The sequence below is a fragment of the Equus caballus genome, chromosome 20 (assembly GCF_041296265.1).
Source record: "Equus caballus isolate H_3958 breed thoroughbred chromosome 20, TB-T2T, whole genome shotgun sequence".
Classification (NCBI taxonomy): Eukaryota; Metazoa; Chordata; class Mammalia; order Perissodactyla; family Equidae; genus Equus; species Equus caballus.
Window position 1 is genome coordinate 29,442,261 of NC_091703.1, and position 20,193 is coordinate 29,462,453.

General features: G+C 44.2%; 1 protein-coding gene across 10 annotated transcripts; it reads left to right on the forward strand.

The window, feature by feature from the left end:
• The first annotated feature begins 5,116 nt into the window (after positions 1 to 5,116).
• On the forward strand, positions 5,117 to 19,820 carry ZKSCAN3 (zinc finger with KRAB and SCAN domains 3). 10 transcript variants are annotated; one of them, XM_014734267.3, is made up of 6 exons: positions 5,117 to 5,181; positions 12,387 to 12,871; positions 14,249 to 14,396; positions 15,798 to 15,880; positions 17,091 to 17,211; positions 18,211 to 19,820. In XM_014734267.3, exons 2-6 carry the CDS (start codon positions 12,449 to 12,451, stop codon positions 19,071 to 19,073), a joined length of 1,638 nt encoding a protein of 545 aa, XP_014589753.1. In that variant the 5' UTR covers positions 5,117 to 5,181; positions 12,387 to 12,448; the 3' UTR covers positions 19,074 to 19,820. The 10 variants fall into 10 exon arrangements, with proteins under 10 accessions (XP_014589753.1, XP_070101116.1, XP_070101118.1 ...); XM_001504891.5 differs by having other exon boundaries at positions 5,129 to 5,192; XM_023624118.2 differs by having other exon boundaries at positions 5,181 to 5,560.
• The last annotated feature ends 373 nt before the right edge of the window (positions 19,821 to 20,193 follow it).

The window sequence follows — 20,193 nt, forward strand, 5'->3', positions numbered from 1 at the left end:
GATCTATGAAAGTGAATAGGAAGTCTAGAGATCATTGTAATACAAGTTAAAGCCCATCATAAAGCATACGTCATGAAAGAGGCAAAAAACAGACAGAATGACCCAGATGGTTTATATCAACCAGCCTCTGTTGTTGACCACCCCAGTGCTGGCACAACGGACTCATGAACAGGGTAGACATGGTAACAGAGAAGGAGGCTATCCATGGGCTTAACAGCACAGCCTCCTTCTTAATGGTATAGAGCTACTGCTGAATGTCCAAATTACTTGCAGTGGAAATCAATATTAAATACTTGATATGGTACCATATCGTGAGGGGATCAATTCCATTGATGGTAAGTGATTACATAGGGCCTCTTTCTACGAAGTGATTCACCTTGATTGGAATTAACACATATTCTGGATATGGGTTTGGCTTTCCTTCTCACAAGACTCAGCTAGCACTATTATCCAAGAACATACAGAATCTTGGATTTGCTGACATGAGATCCACACAACTTCACGTTGATTCAAGGGAAGTGTAGCAATGAGCATGTGGCCATGGGATCCACTGGTTCTATCACACTCTTAACCACCAAGAACCTGCTGGCCAAATAGAGCAATGGAACGACCTTTGGAAAGTACAGCTAAAGTGCCACCTTGAAGATGACACTCTGAAAAATGGCATGTCATGATCCAGAGCAAAGCATAAAAACCCTAAGACAATGATCATTAAGTAGTGTTTGTTTCTTAATATATAAACATGTATGTCTAGGAACTAAGGAACAGAAGTAGAAGTGGCCCTGAACTCCTTCCCTCCTAGTGACACATGTGGGGAAACTTGTGCTTTCTATCTTCGGTGAGTCTGGAAGTCTTAGTTCCTAGAAGAACATCTCTACCATGAGAAACAGGGAGACTCCCTATAAACTGAAAGGTGGGGCTGCTGCCCAGATATTTTAGCCTCCTTTACCAGCAGATGAGGAGAGGAGTCACCATGCTGGCAGGAGTTGATGGTCCTATCAATAGGAGAGGTAGGGCTGCTGTTACACAATGCGGACAAGAAAGAAAAAGTTCGTCTCTTAGGTGATCCACTTGGATGGATGTCTCTGGCTCTCCCCTGAGCAATCTTCACGTTAAATGGAAAAGTGCTGCTATAGCCTGAGAGGCGCATACTGACCAGAAGTTTAGACATCTTAGGGATGTGTATTTGGGTCACCCACCAGGAAAACCACCCAGACCATCAAAGGTAATAGTCAAGGATAACGGGAATCTACAATGGGTAGTAGAGGAGGAAGAAAATGAATATCCTTTACAACCTTAAGATGTGCTATGTCATTGGGGGTTGTAATTCCTCCTACCCATGTGTCCTTGTAAATTTCCCCAGGCAGAGAGCAGAATTCTGGAGTAATTGTTCCCATTCCTTATTCTATCAAACAAATGGACCAGAGTGGTTCAAGGGTGGACTGTAGTGGATGTTGTACTACACAATGAGGCATTCATTTCCCCAGCTGCTTGGAGAGTTGGTAGCTGATGGCTCTTAGTTGAGCCTGTCTCCGGGAATTGACCTCAGTCAAAGAGTTGCCTGAGACACCTTGCATCAAGGCAGGGCAATTCTAAAGGACCAGCTCAGCTCATGAGCTCCTGATAAAATCAGCTAGACCCTCTCTTGTAACTGCATCACAATTCAACTACTCTGCCTGATCCTGCTTCTGCAATCCCTCATGAATGTTATGCCTGAAGATGTATCTCAATAAAATTTCTGCATACAAATCTGAGTCTTGACTCAGTTTCCTGAGAACCCAATATACAACAATTCTCTTATTTTCTTTATAGACACTTACTTTCTATGTGCTGTCATCCACCTTCATGGATTCATATACTATCTTTCTGCTTCTGACCCTCAAATTCATATTTCTAGCCCTGACTTCTTCCCTGATTTCCAAATTCATATCTCCAGCTGACGTTTCAATATTTCTACTTCAGGGCACACTCAGAAATGAGTCAGTGTACACTCAGGAAAAAGGAAGCACTCTAGCTGTATCAAATACCAGGAATTTCATACAGGGATTGTGTTACAAGGCAATGGAAAAGCTGAGGAGCCAAAGAGGAAATAGTGAGGCAACCCAGAGATCAGCAATAGTAGGAAACTGTTATCACCCTGAGAGCTGGAAGGATAAGGCAGGCATGGAGCTTGATTCGCCCAACAAAAGCTGGATCATGAAGAACTTGAAGTGAGAATAATGGAAGGAAGTATCAAAGAGTAGGAGTTAGAGCACCGGCTAAACCACAGCTGTTGCAAAAGATAAAAGCACAGAGAGACTATGGGAGAAGTCTGGCCTCTCTCCTCTTGCCCTCCAGTATTCTTCCTGTGACTCCTACCGGCCAAGCCTATCCAGAAACCAGAGCGCAAAGAAGTCTGAGAAATGTTCTGTGAGATACAGAGGAGGGCAGAGGAAGGTGAAGAATGAATGTGAGAGCAAATAGGCAAATGATTGGCTCAGCATGTCCATCATAACCTGACCAAAGGCATACATTGATTACCCCCTCCAAACTTTCTCTACCCAATAATCTTCCATTTCTCAGTTAATGGTAAGTTCATCCTTGCAATTAGTCTAACCTTGTAATCATCTTTGAATTCTCTTTTTCTTTCACATCTCATATCCAATTTGTCAGGAAATTGTGCTGTTTTTAACTTCAGAATATATCTGGAATTCTTACTGCCTTCATAACTACCACCCTGGACTGAGATAGTATCATCTCTCTCCCTTGGGTACCACAATAGCCTTCCAAGTGGTCTCCCTGCTTCTGTCCTTGCTACCTGACAGGATGTTCTCAACACAGTAGCCAGAGTAAGCATTTGAGTCAGAATGTCACTCTCTTCCTTGAAACTCTGCCAAGGCTCCCCATTTCACTTAGAAGCTAAAGTCCTTGCAATGACCTACTTGAGACAGTCTGAGCTCTGTTGTCTCCCTAACCTTATTGCTTATATTCTCCTTGCCCACTCTCCCTCAGCCACCCTGGCTTCCTTGCTGTTTCCTCCACCAGGCACACTCTTTAGATTTGCACAGGGCTAACTCCTTCATCTCCTTCAGATCTTGGCTAAAATATCATCTCCTCAGTGTGACTTGCATTGACTTTCCTATTTGATACTTTAGCTGGCCCCTTCCCATACCAGGACTTCTGATCTCTCTAACTTGATTTTACTTTCTTCTTCTTTTTTTTAAATCATAGTGCTCATCAACTTCCATTCTACTTTATGTATTTATTTCGCTTAATTTTTTTTTTTTTTTTTTTTTGGTCACTCCCCACTGGAACATTAGCTCTATGAGGGCAGGGATCTTTGCCCTTTTTTTTTTTTTTGGCCACTGTTGTATCTTGAGCACCTAAAATTGTCTAGCTCAGAATAGTCACTCAGAGAACACTCTAGTTTATGTACAAGAGGTCCCACAAGGTAAATACTTGGAAGCTGCTGGCCAAATGTGCATATCATTTTCAACTTTACTATATATTTCAAAATTGCTTCTTAAGATAAGTGCACCAATTTATACTCGAATCAACTGTGTAGGAGAGTTCCAAATTTTTGAGAAATGTTATTGCTGAGGTGTGGGTATGAAATGGTTTAAAAGTGGCCTTTCCTTAATTGCTAATGATTAAGTGCATTTGCTTATGTTTATTAGTCATTCAAGATTCCTCCTCTGTGAATTGCCTGTCATTTGTCATGTTTGGTTGCTGGATTTTTTTCTTATTTATTTATAGATGTTCATTATACATTTATTGTACTGGTCCTTTGTTGATTATACATGTTGCAAATATCTTCTCCCAGTCTTTTACTTGTCTTTTCCACTAGTTTCTGGTGTATTTTTAGATAGTTTTAATTTTTAATGAGGTCAAGTTTATTTATTTTTTCCTTCATAGTTTGTATGTTTGTATATTTTAAAAACAAATCCTGCTTTACTTGAGGTCATAAAGAAATGATCCTAAATTTTCTTTTAAAAGTGTTAAAAGTTTTTTTTTTGAGTTTTAAGTTATTAATCTTACTGGAATTGATTTTAGTGCATGTGTTAAGTAGGAACTCAAATTTTATTTTATTTTTCCTTTTGGATATCCAAATACCACAGTACTATTTGTCAGTAGCCCCTTCTTTCCCCATTGACTTGTAGTGCCACATCTGTAATACATCAAACTTCCACACATGCATGTTTGTTTCTCAGCCCTCAATTCTTTTCCATTGGTCTATTTGTCCATAATTTTGCCAATACCACACTTTCTTAAGTACTAGACATTTATAATAAATCCTTTTATCAGGTAGAGAAAGTTTCTGCATCTCCATTTGCTCAAAAATCTCCTTGGATCTTCTTCACTCTTTCATCATTCCACATGAATTTAGAATCAACTAGTTAAGTTCCATGGAACACATTCTTGAGATTTTAGTTGAATTGAATACTAATTTAAGAAAGAACATCTTTATGATACTGAGTTCTCCTATACACAGACATGGTATATATCTCCATTTTCTAGCCTTCATAAATAAAAGTTTACACTATTTCCATTAAGGTATCTTATGTCTTTCTTCGCTCCTGTAATCGCTATCTTTTAAAAATTACATCTTATAACTTGTGCTGGTAATGGGAAATCCAACTACGAATACGAATTTTTAAAAATTCTATAACCTGGCTAAACTCTCTTATTAATCATTGTAATTTGAGTATTAGATTATCTTGGACTTTCTATGTAAATAATTCAGCATGCTCCTTAAAACAATTACGTATTTATAATTCGTGTTTTAATTAGGTAATACAATCAGCTCTAAAATTAAAAATATATTTAAAACATATAGAATAACACTCTTTCTCTCACCTTTATTGTCCTTTTCACTGAGTTTCTAACCATTCACTCTCACAGGTAACCACTATTATTAATTTTCTTATGTATTTTTCCAGTCTCTGATTACACAAGAAAATACGTTAAATTCTTTTTACTTTCTTCTACTCGCAAACATAGACAGAGATCTGCTCTTTGGGTTTCTCCCTTTGTTACAGCCAGAACAGTCTTTTCTAAAAGCCCCTTTAATAGCCAGAGGGGAGGGGAGGTGACAGGGCGGGGAGCGGGTGAACTACAGAGTGTCTGTGGGGAGGTGGCTAGAGAGGCCCGGAAGTGGCCTCCGTGCCCCGCCCCCGGGTGGTCGGCTAGTTGGGACACTTGGTGAGTGTGGGGTAAGTGCTGCCCGCCCGACGGGCGCCAACGTCCCGGTGCGGGGGTGGGCTGTCCTGCGTTGTTTTGTCTCGAGCAGGGGTGTGTGGCGGGACTTTGGGGGTGAAGAGAAGCCCCTCCCTCCCTCGTCCCCTGCAGCCTTGTCTCCCGAGGAGGGCGACCCCTGGCAAAGGCCGTGGGGGACCGAAGGGCGCTCTGTTGCGGCGCCAGGGGTCCCCGCGTAGGGCCCACGGGTGCCCCTTGTCTAGGGCCGTTTCTGGGTGTCGGGGTCGGTGCCCCAGGGCGTTTAGAGACTGGGATTCTTGGGTCACACTCACAGACAAGCCTTGGAAATGGGAGCCGTTACATTTTTGCTCCGCCTGGAGGCAAGGTCAGTACCAAGGTCTTTAAATTACTCCGTGGTACTGGACAGGAGCCTGGACTCTGGAGTGGGATTGCCTGGTTCGATTCCTGCCTCTGCCACTAATAGGCTGTGTGACTTTTGGCTATGACTTTTGGCTAGTCCTTTAGCCTCCGTTCCTCGTTTTACTGCTTTGTAAAATAGAGATAATGCTGTCACCTAACTTGCTGGGTTGTTGTGAGGATTAAATGACTTAAAATGTGTAGGGCCCTTAAAATAGTACGAGGCACAGAGTAAGCACGATTTCAAGATTTGCTATTATTATTACTATTATTATTTCTAATTATGACGGCATATTATCTTTAGTGAATGGTCTTGGTGACTGGCTTTCCTACTGCTTCTTTAAATTTTAGTGTCATTCATCAGTTCTTTTTGTAATGGATGATTTCTATATTTTAGGAGGGAAAAAAGATAATCTGAATAAGAGCCTATCCCAGAGCAAAGAGCCAAATGGGTTTTGTTGTGTTGTGTATTGTGTGTTGTGATGCTCAGACTCCCCAAAGCTTTAAGACTTGGGAATGCCTTTCCCTTGGCTGCCTGGATTCCCAAGGAGCAAGAAAGGTCTTAACAGTGAAGAAGGACTGGAACCCCTGGTGTTAGCAGAAATCGTGGGTCCTGCTCAGTGCTGGGAGATCTGCCAGTGTTTTGAGCGTCCTAAGTCCCAGCCTGAGTGGGGATCAGATATATATGTTTCTATATGTGACTTCCATGTTTCTATACATAACTATAATATTGGAAACTGAATTCACACTAACACCCTTAATTCCAATCCAACCTTACAAGGTTAACACTAGATTTCTCTTTTCTGTATTTGTAGCTCTCTTCTCCGACAATGAGAAACTTTACTCATTATCTTTGATATATTTACCTATTTGATCAACACTACCTGTTTGTAACCAATCTCCTAATCCAGTGCCTTCTCACTGTGCTCAGTTGGGCTCAGACCCCAAATAGGAGAGGGGTGAAACTTGCTTGGGGAATGTGGAATAGAAGTGGTAATGTATCAGGGTTAATTTTCCTGCATGGACACCCTCTTCACTCTGCTTGGGCTCTAAACTCATTCTGGGCTGGGCTGTGGCCCTCTCTCACCTCCCTTGACCCCACCTAAATGCTTTTAGACTGTACTGTTCTGGAAGGAAGGAAGGTAGGATTTTGTTTAATTTTTACAGTTGGGGGGGATTTCAAACAAATATAAGTGTAGAGAGAATATTACAGTGAACCCCAAAATGCCCATCAGTCAGCTTCAATAACCATCATCTTTGGGTCATTTTCTTTCTTCTTCTTTCCCTTCCCTTCTCCTGCCCTCTTCCTTTTTCCCTCCTCCCTCCCTTCCTTCACCATCCCCATCCCCCCCCTTCTAGTATTAAAGCAAATTCAAGCTATTGTATTAGTTCACCCACAAGTACTTCAGTGTTAATTCTAACAAATAAGGACTTTTATCTTGTTTTTTTTTAGTGAGGAAGATTGGCCCTGAGCTAGCCTTTGTTGCCAATCTTCCTCCTTTTTTTTCTTCTTCTTCTCCAAAGCCCCAGTACATAGTTGTACATCCTAATTGTAGGTCCTTCTAGTTCTATGTGGGATGCTGCCACAGCATGGCTTGATGAGCGGTGCATAGGTCCACACACAGGATGTGAACCAGCAAACCCTGGGCCACCGAAGCGAAGCACACAAACTTGACCACCCAGCCATGGGGCCACCCCAGGACTTTTATCTTAATGTAACCATAGTATCGTTATTACACTCAACAAATTTGACAGTCATTTCTTAATATCGTGGTGTTCAAATTTTCCCCATTGTCTCAAATATGTCTTTTTATAGCTGTTTTTTCTGTTAGGTCCAAATACAGTCTACCATTTGCATTTGGTTGTTATGTCTATTCCATCTCTTTTAATCTGCGACAGTTCTCTTTCTCCCCCTCTCCTTTTTGTTTACTTGAATGCCATTTATTTGCTGAAGAACTCGGGTCTTCTGTACTACAAAATGTTTCACATTCTGGATTTGGCTCATTGCTTCTTTTTAGTATCTTTAACTCATTAGTTCTCAAACTCAGCTGCACATTGGAATCATCTAGAAAATTTTAAAAGTTACCAGTGCCTGTGTCCCACCCCCAGGGACTGATTTAGTTCATCTTGCTTTCAGCCCAGGTATCAGGAGGTTTTAAAAGTTTCCTAATGATTCTAGCGTATAGCGAAGTTTGACAACCTTTAATTGAATTTGCTTCTGTATTTTACCTGTTCCCTGGTATTTGGATCTAGAGACTTGATTAGACTTAGGCTCACTTATTTTGGTGATATTCGTTCACGGAACAGTGCCCCAGATCTCTTGTGGCAGCTGATTAGGAGGAAGTATTTTCTGGTACTTCTCATTTGTAACACCTGTGCTGAGGTCGCAGTTTCCTGAGTCCCATCCCTTCCCTGTCATCCTCTGAACTGTAGTGGATTGGAACAGAAACCCAGGAAGGCATACTCTTGGAAGTGTTTTCCTCTAGTCACCTCTGTCAGCCTCACGTTTTCTATCCCCTCCATTCCATTGAGTGAAGAGGGACGTACTGACACCTCAGCCCAGTCAAATAAGTTTGCAGTCACTTAGGGTTTCAGATCTATTTCTGTCTAGTTCAGAGGAATCTCAGGGCTCCCCTCCCTTTTAGGGCTGGCCCAGGTGCCATGGCGGCTGGGAATGGCTAATAACAGAGAGGGCGTAACCTGTGAGGGATGGTGTATGTGTGGGCCTCCATACCTTACCTTCTCCCTTTTTCCCTTTCCTGGACCTACCCAACTCATGGTGGGGGGCGGGAGGATGGAAGGAGAATTTTCTTTCCTGTCTTTGCTAAAGTGGGAGGGGACCAAGCTATAATCCCATCCTCTAAATTTTATTCAATAAATACTTTCCATGTGCCTGGCAGTGTTTTAAGGTCTTTACAAATATTAACAAATGTATAACAACTCCATGAAGTAGGTTCTTTTATTATCTCCCTTTTAAAGTTAGGGGAACTGAGGCACTGAGTAGTTAATAAGTAACATGCGCAAGGTCACACAGCAAGTAAGTGGCAGAGCTGGGATTTGAGTCCAGGCTGTCTTGTTCCAGTGCCCGTCTTCTAACTACAGTGAATGGTAGCTTACCCAGCCTGGTTCTGGCATGGATTATGGTTAGCGCCAGCTCTGCTTGGAGGCACCTGAGGCAGCCTCTGAATCCCCATTTGTCCCCTATCTCTGCAGCCTTCCAACATCTGAGATTTCACAGTGAGGGAGAGGCAGGGCCTCCCTCTTTTCAGTCTTTGTGGGAACCCCATGTACCTCCCCAGGGAAAGCTGCAGGGGATGTAGACCCCAGCCCCCATCTGCCCATCCTTCTGGGCCCCGTGCCCAACTCTGGGAAACTTAGGAGTCCCTGCGATGCCCGCCTCTATTCCTTGGAGGCAGCTTTGCCCTTACTCACTTGCCAGGTGACTCCCTGCTGTGGTCCCTAAGTTCCCCATCAGCTTTTGGCACTAAGGCAGATTTTGTAATTCAGAACTTCACATTTTCACTCTTTACAGGAGGGGTTCTAGGCCAGGGGCCTTTTAGCTCCCAAGGTAAAATTTAGCACTGTCTGGAGATGTTTCTTGGTTGTCATGACTTGGGGAGAGGGAGGGTGTTGCCGCTGGCATCTAGTGGGTAGAGGCCAGGGGTGCTGCTGAACATCCTACTATTTACAGGACAACTCCCCCAGCCTCCCCTCGCATAGAATTAATCCCACCCAAAATGTCAACAGTGCTGGAGTGCTTTACAGAAATAACTGTTCACCCAGTGCTTTTGCGTTCATTCATCCTTTCACTTAAACAACCACCACAAACTTATTCTGTATTTACTGTGTGTCAGGACCTGGGAAATACAAAAATGAGTAAGCTAAAGGCAGATCTCTTTTCAAGAAACTCACAGTCCAGCAGGGTAGGCAGATTTTTAAATAGAGAACAAGGATGCACAAGTACTGTTGTTGGTTTTTTGTTTTGTTTCTTAGGAAGATTAGCCCTGAGCTAACATCTGCCACCAATCCTCCTCTTTTTGTGGAGGAAGATTGGCCCTGTGCTAACATCTGTGCCCATCTTCCTCTATTTTATATGTGGGACGCCTGCCACAGCGCAGTTTGATAAGCAGTGCGTGGGTCCGCGCCCAGGATCTGAACCGGTGAACCCTGGGCTGCTGAAGCGGAGCGCACTACCTACTGTGCTACCAGGCCAGCCCCCTGTTGTTTTTAATATAAAGTTTACTAAGCACTCTTAGTGTGCTCTTTCCACAAGCTATCTTATTTATTTTGCAAGGAAGGCAGAAAGCGTCATCGGAGGAGACAGTTCATTCTGCCTAAGGGACGGGGGTGGTGACAGGCTGTACAGAGGAGGGGATATTTAACCTGGGCTTCAGAGCTCAAGTGCTGTTTACCCTGCAGAGATGTGAAAGCATGAAAATAAATACTATATCAAGAGTATAGTGAACAGCCTGTCAGGGCAGCTGCTAACCTCTTGCAAAGTCAGGGAAACTTTGTGCCTATTAGAAAACATACCTCTGTGGAGTGGACACAGTCTGGGCCCAGGTTTGTGAGCCCTACCTGAGCTCCCACTGGTCCCCTTGGCTGGGCACGTTGAACAGTGCACAACCTGCAAGACCATAGGGGATGTTTCCAGGGTTTAGATCAGCAGTGGGCATGAGTAGAAATAGGTGCTTTATCTGGATGAGAATGGGAGCATTACTGGTTTGAGGCAGAGGAATGACTTGATGAGGTATATGTATTTTAGAAAGAGCTCTCTGGTGGCAGGCTGGAAGGTGGGGGAGGAAAGGAGGGGTTGAAAGCACTTAGTAGGCTAGACACAATAATGAGGGCCTGGGCCATGGCAATAGCAATGAGAATAGAGAAAAAGGAACAGATCTGCGAGACACTGAACAGGTAGAATAGACAGGACCAGGTGACCCAGTGTGGCAACTGAACGAGAAGAGCACGTCAAAGAAGATCCTGAGGAAGTCTGGCAGGTCGTGCTGTTGTTTCTAGAGAGTGCCGTACTGGGGAAGGAGTAGATTGCGGGGAAGAAGATCAGCTTGGTTTGGGGCATATTGAATTGGCTTTGTTTGCAAGATTTCCAGATAGGACTGTCTGGGAGGCAGCTCAGGATGGGGATCAGGAGTCTTCAGCCTTGAAATGAGAGTTAAAATCTTGCAAGTGATTAAAGACAGTTCTGGGGAAGATGTAACGAGAGAAAAGAAATACTCAAGAACAGAACTCCAGGGCCCACTCATACTTAAAAAGAGAAAGGCCAGTGAATTATACTATTAGCTGACATTTATACAGCACTTGCCACAAGCCAGGTGCTGTTGTAAGAACTTTATACACAAACTTACTTAATGCTCACAATATCCTTGTGTACAATTACTATCCCTACTACGGAACGGGAAAGAGGCACAGAAATACTGAGTAATTTACCAAGGTCACCCAACGAGTAAGTCGTAAAGCCACGCTAATGAACCCAGGCGAGAGTCTGCACCTAAACAGACTGTGAATGGAAGCTGGAAAGAAACAGGATGGAGGAAAGCAGGAGAGGAAGGGGTCCCTGGATTCAGGGACAAGATAGTTTCTGGAAGCGGACAGGAGCATCTGCTGCCTGAGAAGAAGCCATGGAAAATGGAAACTGGGGGAAGCGTCTCTGGTTACTCTGCAGGAGTGATCTCAGCGGTCATCGCTGGCAGCTGCTGCTCACAGTGTGTTGTGGGATAGTGGGAGCTGGGGACCAGAGTGGGGGTCCGGAGGCTTCCTTTCAGGAAGTTTGACCTTGAAGAGGAGGAAAAGGAGTGGCAGATTGAGGGGGTGGCAAGGACCAGGGGCAGCCACCGCTTTCTCCAGGGCAAGGGCTTGGTGATATTTTCTGCTTCTTTGATGTTTCTGAGAGAAACTGAAGGTCCCCTCTAGCGCAGAGCTCAGAGGCATCTAGGGAAGCCCTACTTTCAGCTGAATTTGAGTGTTACTTTTATGCCAGTTGTTTGGGCAAACTTCACAACAGAGAGAGTTGGGAGCCTCACCAGCAGGTGCCCAGGGTTTAAAAATTCCGTCGTATGTCTTTTGACCTGCAGTGCTTTGATGGCAGATAAGGACCTGGTATTTATTCCCTATTGCTGTATAACAGTTTACCATAAATTTATCAGCTTAAAACAACCTGTTTATTATTTCCCAGTTCCAGATGTCAGAAGACCAGGCAGGCTCAGCTGAGTTCTGTGCTTAGGGTCTTCCAAGGGCAAAGTGAAGGTGTTAGAGCTGAGCTCTCATCTGAAGGCTCTGGGGAGGAACCCACTGACAAGCTCACTGAGGTTGGTGGTAGGACTCCATTCTGTGGTCAGTCGGCCGTGCTACCTCAACATATTCAAAGTCCTCAGGATTAGGGCAGCAGTGTTTGGGGTCATTTTAGAATTCAGCCAACCCCAGACTTGGTTTGTAATGGGCCAATCACCAGGAGGGACGTCAGAGAGCGTCTAGGAAGTGGCCCAGGTCGGCACCAAAGTTCAGCCCAGCCAGTGTCAATTTTTCTCCAGATTAGTCTGGAGATCTAGGGGTGAGGTTGGGGGGCCAGAGGCGGTGTCCAGGCCTACCCCCAGGATATCCTTTGGGGAGCTTATTGTGGGATTAAGGTTTGGGGTGGTGCCAAGAATGGAGCTGCAGACGCACTTGAATATGGGGCAGAAATCTTCACGGCTGCTCCCCAGGGATGTCCTCGGGCTGCTGGGCATGAGAGGAGGGGACTGCTTCAATTTTACTGGTTAATAGTGATTTCCTACTTCCAGGAATCTTCCGCAGAAATACAGCTCCCAGCTAGAGTGAGGCCTGAATACCGCCTTGGCCCACGATGGCCAGAGAATCGAAGGAAAGCGCAGCCCTGGACGCCCAATCTGCAGAGGACCAGATGGGGCTTCTGGTCATAAAGGTGGAGGAGGAAGACGCCTCTGCCTTTGCGGAGGAGGCCAGAGTGAGGAGCAGCCTGGTTCAGGGCTCGGAGCACTCCCGCCAGCGCTTCCGGGGCTTCCGCTACCCCGAGGCTGAGGGGCCCCGCGAGGCGCTGAGCCGGCTCCGGGAGCTCTGCCGACTGTGGCTGCGGCCCGAGATGCACAGCAAGGAGCAGATCTTGGAGCTGCTGGTGCTGGAGCAGTTCCTGACCATCCTGCCGGGGGACCTCCAGACCTGGGTGCGGGAGCAGCATCCCGAGAGCGGGGAGGAGGTGGTGGTGCTGTTGGAGTATTTGGAGAGGCAGCTGGATGAGCCGATGTCGCAGGTAGAGAGAACAGGTTTAGTATCTGAGAGGTGTGGTCTGTTTCTTGCTGAAATCTCAAGATCCAAGCGAGAGGCATTTCTTTAAGCTCCAGAAATTCTCAATCTCTTTTTGTACCATGATCCTTTTTGGCAATAAGGTGAAGTCCCTGGACCCCTTCTCATAATAATATTTTGAAATACATAAAGGAAAATATAAAGAATTATAAAAGTACTCAATTATATTGAAATATGGTTAGCAAAGTATTAAATTTGTGTTAAAATTATATATATGCTTTTTTATTGATGAACTAAATAATAAGACCTAGGGACAGACCTAGTAACTAGTAATTTCAAAGTTGTTATAAGCATGAATGATGTTGACAGTATTTGCCTGGTTGTAATGTGATGTGAAAACATCTTCAACTTCTATTGGTGACAAAGTCCTGGGTATGCTATACCACATTGGTTTGTTGCTTCCTTTCATAACTGAAGGGGATGCTCAGTTCCTCTTAGAGCCTAGTAAATAAAAGTAGTTTTTTCCTATCCAAGTTTGTGGACCATTTGGGAGGGAGTCCATGGACCATAGGTTAAAAACCTCTGGTAGAAAATTGGTTGATTTTTACTTGCATCTTCTTGCCTGTTGATGAGATTGTTTCCTGTTTGCATTGTGTGGTGCCCTTGTGCACATTCCTTCAGAGGACATATGGTCAGAGGCTTCTAAGTTATCACTAGGAGACCAAGGTTCTTGAATTGGATCTACCGTGTCCAAGCCCTCTGTAACAGTGAAAACTCATTTCAAGTCTCTTAGCTTCAGGCTCTTCAATCTTTATGGAGGATGTGGGAAATTCTGAGCTGCACATGAGAAAGTAACTTGAAAACTATAATTTAACTATAAGTGTCTAGAAGGAAGCCTGCATTTAACAGGGACATACCATATGCAGGATCCTGTGTTAGGTGATTTCACATACTGTGATCTTATTTACTGGTCTGCCAAACCCTGTAGCTAGAAATTATTATCCTCATTTTTCAGTAAGAAAAGATATTAGTATTCTCTGAGAACTTAGTACCAATTCCCAGAGTTTTCATAAAAGCACAAATATATTTAATGAGGGAGCACAGAGTAATGCTTAAGAGCATAAGATCTGGAGTCATTCTGCCTGAGCTCCTATCCTACCGTTGCCACTTGTTAGCTGAGTGACCTTGGGCAAGTTGCTTAAACTCTCTGTGGCTTAGTTTCCCCATCAGTGAAATGGGGGTAATAATGGTACCAACCTTAAGGTTGTTGTTGTCTATGTTAAATGAGTTAATATCTTTAGTGCTCATGGAAACAGTGCCAGGCACATAGAACGTGCAATAGAAGTGTTTGATGAATAAATGAAAATAAATGAATAACTTCTAGGTCCCAGGTGGTGACCAGGGGCAAGAACTGCTCTGTTGCGAGATGGCACTGTTGGCACCATCCCAGGGGTCACAAAGTAGCCAATTCCAGCCAATGAAAGCTCTGCTCAAGCATGAATCTCTGGGATCCCAGCCCTTACCAGACAGAGGTGAGGATTATCTTCTGGGCAGTATGAATTCTACAGGCTTCATCCACTTCCACTTAAAGGTCACCTAATCCATTGACAGTTACTTTATATGCCCATCACTGATTGAGTCTACTTTGAGACTGAGACTAAAAGGGAAATTTCAAACAATGGTGGAAAGCTTTCCTAACCAAACCTGGACATAGTAAATAAGATAAATAAATAAAATTTGGTTTGGAAAGCATTTGTTCTCCATTTATTTAACACATAATAATGGAGGCCTTCTACGTGGTAGCCAGTGTTGTTGGTGCTGGGGAGCTGTCAGTGAGACAGGAGTCCTTGCTGCAATGGAGCTTACATTCTAGTGGGGAAGATGGAAAATAAACACATTAATAATACAATTTCAGATAGCAGTAAGTGCCAAGAAGAAAATGAACAGAATCTGTAAAGCCAGTCAGAATATCCCACAGACTATAGGACTATTGCAAATTAAAGAGTATAAATCTTCTAAACCTTAGGTCTGTTATTAAAATAGCATGAAATTCACTCCATAGGACGCGGCTGTATATTCTGTGGTGTTTTCTCATGTGCCCTGAACATGTGTGTAGGGAAGACACACAACACCAGGACATGCCAACCAACACGCAGTCTTCACTTCTCAATAGAGGTTCCAGCCTAAACCAATTGTTTTGTGCCCCTTTTAAAGTTTGCCTTTTTTTTTTTTTTTAAAGATTTTATTTTTCCTTTTTCTCCCTAACGCACCCTGGTACATAGTTGCATATTTTTAGTTGTGGGTCCTTCTAGTGGTGGCATGTGGGATGCCTCCTCAGCATGGCTTGATGAGCAGTGCCATGTCTGCACCCAGGATCTGAACCAGCAAAACCCTGGGCCACCGAAGCGGAGCGCGCTTAACCACTCGGCCACGGGGCCGGCCTCTAAAGTTTGCCTTTTATAAGGAAACCTGAGGTTCTTTTTACTCTTCTCTCTCTTTGATCTGAGCAAGTTCTGTACAACCAGATGTCCATTTCTCCCTTTCTGGGCCCAGCCTTGTCTGACTCTAATTAGTTTCCCAAAACCAAAGCAGAAAGCCCCCAACAGCCACTAAAGACATTTTAACCAAAATCTTATTTTTCTCTCCCTCCCTAGTAAAGTTCAAAGGATCTTTAGATGGAAAGCTTGCTTTGTGTTGCTTTCATTAAACCATTTTTACCAAGGATCCTGCTTTTCTGTGTAGTTTGTGTATATCTACAGAGCACACCAGATCTATTTAGGCCCTAGGATTGGAGCTGGTAGGGATCAGGCATTTCTGGAAAGGAAAACACTGTATAAACTTCTCAGCAGGAATGTATTGACCCAGTTTTTGGACTTGGATTCCACAGGGCAGTGAGGCCGAATGCCAGGGTAGATCTCATCTTTCCTTCTTAGCTCTCCAGGTTCCTGGGCTTGCCGCGGGAGGGCGCTGCAGAGAAAACACGGTGGGAGCTGCCAGGCTCTCCCCAGAGCCCCAGGTGAGCTGGAGCCCCTCTGCCTCCCACAATGTCCTGTACTACTGTGGTGCTTCCCATGAAGGTCCCTCCCTCCCCACTCCCCCTCTATCTCCATCCTCAATCCTCCACCCAAATCCTAGGTGAATTTTGAATTTTCTCATTTATGCCAAGGTTGTTTATCATTGTGTAACTTCTTTTTGGTGCCCAGTTAAGAGCCTTTTTTTTTTCCCCCAAAAGTACGTATAATGAAATTAAATGAAAAAGTAAAATTTACTCATGCAGATGATTAATATCTTCTAAATGCTTTGTATTATAGTCCATTATTAAGTAAATAACAGCATGATGGTGACTTTACGTTTATAATGTGACATACGAAAAGATGACTTTCATAAGCAAGAGAAACCACTCAGTGATAGATAGCTACTCTGCTGCCAGAGCCTTTTCCTATTTTATTACTAGCTTGGGGGCTGTCTGCTTCCCAGATCTTCCCTCCTCCACCACTTTGGTCAGCCCCTTCTTCAACAGGATTTTCTTCTTCAGTAAGGGCAATTCAGAAAATGCAAACTGAAGCTTTTGTTGTGATCGTGGTTTGGTTTTGTTTTTCTAAAGTTTTTAAAAATTGTCCTGTGGATAGGAATATAAACATGTGACCTCTGCCCTCAGGAACTTTTAAATGTGAGGGAACAGATGAGGCAAGTCCTTTTATCTAAGCTTATACGATTTGAACAGTCTTTACTTACACTGGATTTTAATTTCCTACCCAGTTCTTCATGTCCTTGAAAATCTCAGTGTTTGAGTCTCTGTAGTGTCCATTTTCATCCCCGATTTTTCTCACTTCATACCTAGATTTCATTGTCATTAGTGTAAATGAACCCTTATCACTACTATGCCGGAAAATCACACCACAAATCTTTTGGAAGGTTTTGATTGGGCTCCATTTCTTTCACTGTGTTGGCCTTTATTTTCCAAATCTTTTCTTTCTATTCTGGTGTCTAAATATTTATATGAAGATACTTATTGTAATGTGTTTAACATTTCTTCCATGGTTATTTCGTTGTTACAGATGACACTTAAGACTGGGTTAAGTAGGAATAAGGGTGCCACACTTGCTGTTTTTCACAGAGCCCCTTTAAGGGGGTGTTCTGGCATTGCATGTCCCCCTCACTGTAGTCCCCAGCTTTAGGAGTGATCCTGAGCAAGTGGAACTAGGTGGGGTTACCTGTCGTTCTAGGGGCTGCTGAAAATGGAAGATGTGGCCCTGACCCTCACTCCTGGGTGGACCCAGCTGGATTCACCTCAGGTGAACTTCTTCAGAGATGAAAGGCAGAACTGTGGCGGCCTGATCTCCCTGGGTAAGACTGATGGGCACTGATTTCTCATCAGATTTCTTGGCTTCCTTTGAGTATGAGAACCTCCTGGGTTGTTAGTAGCTGTTTGAATTATGTTTGGATTCAGAACCACCACTTCTGAACCCCAGCTGCTAACCAGCTGTGTGACTAGCTCCTTAATCCTGACCTTGCTTTCTTCTCTGCCCTGCCAGTGTCCTAGTCAGGATACATGGGAGGAAGCAGAGACCATCCCTAGTACAGGTCCAGCTCATAGTAGATGCTCAGCACATGTTGATTTCTTCCGCTTTCCTTCCTGTTGCTAGCCGTCACAGAGGAGGAGACCTGAGGGGTCCCTTCAGGAAAAGGGCCATGGGAACACAGATGTGAGAGCTAGCAGTGACCTAGAGATTGACTATGGAGCCTGACCTTAGAGATGAGGGTGCCTGACAAGACTGCCTGACTTGTCTGAGTTCACATAGCTCATTGGTAGCACAGTGGGGGCTCCAACTCAGATCTCCTAGTGCTGAAGCCAGTTCTGTTTGGGAACCCTACCTCTACGTGGAATAAGAGCAGAGATGACTGCCCTTATTGATTAGTGATCAATTTCTGAGTCCCCACTTTCCATGTTTCTTACAGAATGCTTCAGAAGTCCTTTCACTTGCTTTGTTTACTGCCACCTTCTGCTCAGCCCTTAGTATCTAATCCTAGATGCATGGCCCTGCTTTACTATCCTTAGAACTTGGAGCCTCTCTGTGTATCCCCAGCAAAGTCCTCAGTCATCACCATCTTCCCTCCATTCCCAGTTTGTACCCTTCTTCCAGTGGCCTCATTCTCATTCTCAGGTCTCCCTCCTCCCCAGCACTCCTGTTCTTTCTCCCTCTTTATTCTCATTCTATTCTTGCACCTCAATCTTCATCCATGGCCTATATAGACCTCTGTAATTCTTGCCTCCCTGGGACTCATCACAGAGCTTTCCTCCTTGGCAGAGCATAATTGACAGTTGCTGGCCATTTGTTATTTCAGGTGGTGAAACACAGACTAAGATCAGGGACTTGCCTCCACAAGAGGAACATCCAGAACAGGAGCCTGGGGAAATACCGTGCCACCTGGGTGAAGCCCTTGGCCAGATTTCTACATGTGAAGCAGCTGGTGAACAGGAGGGCAGGTTACAAAGAAAGCAGAAAAATGCCGCTGGGAGGAGACGGCACATTTGTCATGAATGTGGAAAGAGTTTTGCTCAGAGTTCAGGCCTGAGTAAGCACAGGAGAATCCACACTGGGGAGAAACCCTATGAATGTGAGGAGTGTGGCAAAGCCTTCATCGGGAGCTCTGCCCTTGTCATTCATCAGAGGGTCCACACTGGTGAGAAGCCATATGAGTGTGAAGAATGTGGCAAGGCCTTCAGTCACAGCTCAGACCTTATCAAACACCAGAGAACTCACACTGGGGAGAAGCCCTACGAGTGTGATGACTGTGGGAAGACTTTCAGCCAGAGCTGCAGCCTCCTTGAACACCACAGAATCCACACCGGGGAGAAGCCGTACCAGTGCAACATGTGCGGCAAGGCCTTTAGGCGGAATTCACATCTCCTGAGACACCAGAGGATCCATGGGGATAAAAACGTTCAGGATCCTGACCATGGAGAGAGCTGGGAGAGTCAGGCTAGGATGGAAAGCCAGGAGGGACATATTGAGGCTCCCGTGTCTTATAAATGTAATGAGTGTGAGAGAAGTTTTACTCAGAATACAGGCCTTATGGAACATCAAAAAATCCACACTGGTGAGAAACCCTTTCAGTGTGATGCATGTGGAAAAGGCTTCACCCGAACTTCGTACCTTGTTCAACATCAGAGAAGTCACATTGGGAAAAAAATTCTGTCACAATGACTCATTGTCTTAACATGCCAAAGTTGGTGCTCGTTCCTACTGCACTGAAGCCACCCTGGAGCCCTTCTGACTGCAGAAATTGTGGGCTGGGGCTTAATTTACCACTGCACGTCATCGGGTATTTGTTAGAAAAGATAGAGTCTGGCTGAGAGGAAGTATCTTCTATTCTAGAAGGTGACTGAAAAAACTATATTTGATAGGAGGCTATGGGAGAATTGTCTGGAAGACATAGGACCTGAAATGGTTTGTTCTCACCTATTGGACTTAAAAGGGCTTCCAGCCTGGCTCCTCACCCTCAGCCAGCACATTTTGATGTTTCCTGGGTGGAAGGCTGTGATTTGGGGACTGCTGCTCTGACTGTTCGTTTTGCTATAATGAATCCTCCATGGTTGGTCAGATTCGTGAAGTCTTACGCTCCCCACTGTGCCTTGTACACAGGTGCTAATAAACATTTATTAAATGTACCAGTGAGATTACCTGTATAATTCTGAAAGTCTGATGTCGTCTAGATTTCTGAGGAATTTCTCACCAAAACCATTTGTGCTTGTGTCTAATTCTGAGGTTCTAGATTCTGAGTTCATCTAGTGCATTTTTGCCCAGCACATAGGATTGGCAGAGAAGGGTTGAGGGTTGGGTTACTGTGATGGAGAGAATCCAGATTTCTTTACCAGACTAGGAATTCTAGTGTGAATGCCTTAAACAGCTTCTTTATCATTAAATCGTTGTGAATATGTGCCAATCATGAAATTCCATTGTTTTGTTACTGTTTCCCTGATATTAATTTTGTCACTCTTTAGGGAGAAAATGTTCCTATTCAGGCAGCGTGAAAATCAGTTACCAAGTCAGAATAAAATAATAAAGTCTCTAATGCTCAGCATCTTGGTTCTCACCTTTTAGTTCTCTTGGGCCTAACCAAATGCTCTCTGAAATAGCTACAGATACTCTCTTGCCCACAAACTCTCCCCACGCCCAAGTGTATAGTAGACTGTGCATCAAGTCTTATGCCTGCTAACCTCAAACATGCTGCAGTCAGTGGATTCACACCAAATATTTTAAACAAATAGCACTTACAGTTTCAAAACTCCATTATTGGTGTGTGACTGTCTTGCTCTTCTTATAT